Here is a 4,223-nt window from a genome sequence, read left to right on the forward strand (position 1 = left end):
GGGACCATAGGACCCGGGGAACATAGATACACTCCCCATCTTATCCTAGCTAGTTTTGTTGTATACCTGGAAGGGATTAACCTAATAATTGTTAGTGCTTGGCACTTGTTTCTACAAACATCCCTACTGTTGCCGACAGCAATATATTGTTTTTCTTCTTTTGACAAATGTACTTATTGTAAGCTGCTTTGGATAAAAGCATCTGCTAAATGCCCTATATGTTAATCTGAATGTTACAAAACTGACGAGTAAGACAACAAGTCACTCTAGAGGTCAGAAAAGTTGCAAGTTTAATAATCTTTCCTTCATTTTTCACTGTAGTCAGGCAATACAAAATGCAAATTTGTGATGACTAAAATATTCCTTTTAACATGGTCCTTGTAAAAAGCCCGGATGGGATTGTTTTGTTTAGGACTGGTTTAGGTCTCAGCAGGGGAAGCATTGAGAGCGCACCAGTAATACAAATGTGACTATAAAGAGCCGCTAGTGACATCTAGCGTCAAGCTCCCGGCATCACACTGTTAACATAGCATGACGCGACACAGGGAACACCTTGCTTCACTGGTTACATTAAACACGGAGAATTACCCATGGGTTGATACAAAAAATGGCATCCGTTTACATTAGGTGTATTTTTTTTATTGGCAGCCACATTACATATCCCTTGAATAATGTAATAAATCTCAAATTAAGAACGCACTCATTCACTCACTTTTAATTAAAAATCACTTTCAAAGTAACACAGTTATTGGTGATGTCATACGTATTGCATTCAGATACACATCAGATATATATAGATATACAAGATTAGGATCACTGTTCATGCTAAGCTGCGTTGATCCAGATCTCATTGTGGTGCACACGCAGTATGTCCCAGGGGCTGTCGTAGAAGGCCCCTGTGTATCTGTGGGCCTCGAAGGTCTTCCCAGCCAGGGTCAACATCTCTCCCAGCTCCACCGCGGTGGCCAGGGCCTTGCTTTGGCTCGCTGTACCACTGAAGATCCTTCAGAGGAACGAAAGAAAAGGACGTTTTATCTAAGCATGTCAACAAAACATGATCCAAGCCCATGGCCCCTAACTATGAGAGACCCCCACACACCACAAGTCTGGAGAGACACTATTTCCATGAGGTACCCTCTTTGGTATTTAGTTTGTGAAGATGTATCACAGGAATGACTGATACTTTGTATAATCGACTTTATCAGCAGCTCATTAGCCTTTGTAACAGTTATATTTGTACTTATGACGGCTTCCTTGAAAGCGGTTTGCCTTTGCATCCAAGAAACCGGAAGTGCCACTCCCTTGGGCCCATTTTCCATTATTTTATTCTTTAGAATCATTTGCCTCCTAATTTATACTGGATTGCTAATGATATTCAATCGTCATGGCCCATCGATCGGTCTATACAATGTAAACTCTCGTTCTCCATTTGTTTACTTGATATCAGTCCGAAACCTAGCCCCACCTGGTACTCCAGCCATTGGGATGCTTATCATAGGATGGAGTCCACCTGACTCCATAGGACATGGTTCTAAGCTGGCTGACGCGGTTCTCTTTGCTGAGAAACGATGAGTTGCAAAGTACATGGGATATTCGGATTTGCCATGAGAGTGAGGGAGACATAGTTAGTGTGTCTCTGTGTGTGTGTGTGTGTGTGTGTGTGTGTGTGTGTGTGTGTGTGTGTGTGTGCGTGCGCGCGCGTGTGTGTGTGTGTGTGCCTGTGTCTGTGTGTATGAGAGAGAGAGTTGTGTGTATATTTGAATGAGTGAGTGATTGAGTAAGTGAGTGTGTGTGGTGTGTGTGTGTGTGTGTGTGTGTGTGTGGTGTGTGTGTGTGTGTGTGTGTGTGTGTGTGTGTGTGTGTGTGTGTGTGTGTGTGTGTGTGTGTGTCTGTGTGCGCAATGGCGGCCGGAGCAAAGGCTGCCTCACTACCCTAAACTCACGCACCAGTGGTAACTGCCGGCGATAACGCAGGGAAGTAAAAGCTGGATAAGACTTGCAAAGTACTGCTCCATCTCTGCCACAATAGGCAGTTTAGCAAGAAGATGCGATGTCTATCCATGATGAAAATAGTTGTTTAGCATAAGGCATTCTCTGTTTGATCAAACCTGCTAAGTCCAGCAATGCTTCCATTAATGTTTTGATCATTTGTACCTCCCCACTTGTTACGATCCAAATAAAAGTATTAAACTGTGTGTGTGTGTGTGTGTGTGTGTGTGTGTGTGTGTTGTGTGTGTGTGTGTGTGTGTGTGTGTGTGTGTGTGTGTGTGTGGGTGTGGGTGTGGGTGTGGGTGTGGGTGTAGATGTATATGTAGATGTAGCTAGGATATACCTAACGTAGACTTTTCCAGCGGGTCTCACTTCCATTGAGATGGATGTGTCGAGGGGCAAAGGCAGCTGCGTGCCCGGGACAAAAAACCACGAGACGGACACCTCCGGCTCGCTGCCGTAATCTTCTCCCTGACGGACGGTGATGATAGCAGGCCAGGTCTTACAGGGCACCGTTCGACCTGGAAAATAAAAACATGAAATACAACTTTTGAAACTTCAAAATAAAAGAGCACGCAATGTGTTCTTGCGAGACCTGAGTGAAATAACTCCGTGCTTGTCTAGAGGAATGTATATTTGCCTTGGGTTTTGTGGTTTAGGTTATCTGTAGTTATTATCAGTTTTTTTCGTTTCACACATTTCCTCTTCCAATATATGCCTACTATGTGATGTCATAGTTGAATCGCACAATGATGATACAATTATTGAATCTTACCTTCTTTGTGTCATGGAGCCGCGTTCTTTTAGAATATTTCAATATAAAAAGATCGCATAAATGAGTTTCGGGGCGTGTATATGAGTTTCGGGGTGGGGGGGGTGGGGGGGGGGGGGGGGGGGGGGATTTCTTGAAATTATCTTCAATCAAAATCTCGTATCAAGTGGTCTAAACTGAAATTAAGAAAATAACAATATCTTATTTAAGTGGTGATCAAAAGGTAATGGGAGAACAAGACTGTTGTCTGCAATAAGGTAGCCTACATACTTTAAACAACTAGGCCTTTATGCTAGAGCACACACAGTAATAATATTTAAATTTAGATACAATAAATACCTTGGACGTTATTCCCTTTTCGAAACTTATCCAGTTTCCAGAAGCCCTCGGACAGATCAGTGTTACTGGTGCTCCTGACCTTGGCCGTCATCCACAGCGTCTCCACATACAGGCGCTCCTCAAAGTCCTGACAACAAAACATCAACAGGAGGAACGTCATTTAAAAGCAATGCACTTTGAAAGCAAACAAACCCAAAGACGCAAAATATAAATAAAGGGACAATACAATGCAAATTCACGATCCTTCATAAAAACTTACAGCATTCTGGTTGAGCAGTGTATATTCGGGGCATTCGTAGGACGTGCGGCAGAAGTCCGGAACGACCCAGCTCCCTATTCCGGACAGCATGGCAAGTATGAGGAGCGCAGACCAAAGCCCAGGAGTCGGTCCCTTTTCCATACCTAAAGAGAGGAGGTGTAGGCACCCTTGGGTGTTATTAAGTTCACAACAGACAACGCAAGCTACCAAGGGCAATGCTGTCTTGTCACTCCTCCGAGGAATGTCACCTACCTGGTTCATCAGATCAAGCATGACCCCCCCCTGCAACAAGAGCAATGCAATATATCCATGCCTTATCTTATCAACGTCTTATCTTAAAGACAGGTATTGTACTGGTTGGACATAAGCGTTGGATATGCCCAAGATGTTCCTCTGCTGAACAAGTGGGTCATCGGTTTTTGTCAACAAATGTGTTATTTATTCAACGCTTGTAAAATCACTTGTGTGCTTAAAAGGTGGTGCGTGCTGAGGTTTAAGTTATTTCTCAGCAGTAACACAGTGATAGGCCTTAGGTAAAAAGTCATCAAAACGATATTTAAAAAGTTATTTTTTTATGATGGAGGCATCTGCTTTGTCTTTTGTTTTTAAATCACACCGAATTGTCGAGAATGAATGCAGACAAAAACACGCAGAGCGAGTGGTTAGGTTAAAGATAGGCCTAGCAGGCCAGCCTAACTGGTTTTACTGAACGAGGAAAAGATCTGCTTCAGACATTCATATCATTCACTCTGAGCCTCTTTAATGCGGACAACTGACGACGTAGGCCTATTCTCTGTAATGTGTTCATCAATAAGGGCAAGGCTCAATACCTACCCGCAGATGCCCCTAGCTGGGCATTGACGCT

General features: G+C 43.4%; 1 protein-coding gene across 1 annotated transcript; it reads right to left on the reverse strand.

Moving 5' to 3' along the window:
- Positions 1–288: 288 nt before the first annotated feature.
- Positions 289–3,577, reverse strand: soul2 (heme-binding protein soul2). Its single transcript, XM_056610294.1, has 4 exons — positions 3,359–3,577; positions 3,100–3,226; positions 2,332–2,509; positions 289–1,003 (listed from the first exon to the last, which is right to left on the reverse strand). The coding sequence occupies exons 1-4, from the start codon at positions 3,497–3,499 to the stop codon at positions 826–828; spliced, it is 624 nt and encodes a 207-aa protein (XP_056466269.1). The 5' UTR covers positions 3,500–3,577; the 3' UTR covers positions 289–825.
- Between the last annotated feature and the right edge of the window lie 646 nt (positions 3,578–4,223).

Source organism: Gadus chalcogrammus, chromosome 15 (assembly GCF_026213295.1).
Source record: "Gadus chalcogrammus isolate NIFS_2021 chromosome 15, NIFS_Gcha_1.0, whole genome shotgun sequence".
Classification (NCBI taxonomy): Eukaryota; Metazoa; Chordata; class Actinopteri; order Gadiformes; family Gadidae; genus Gadus; species Gadus chalcogrammus.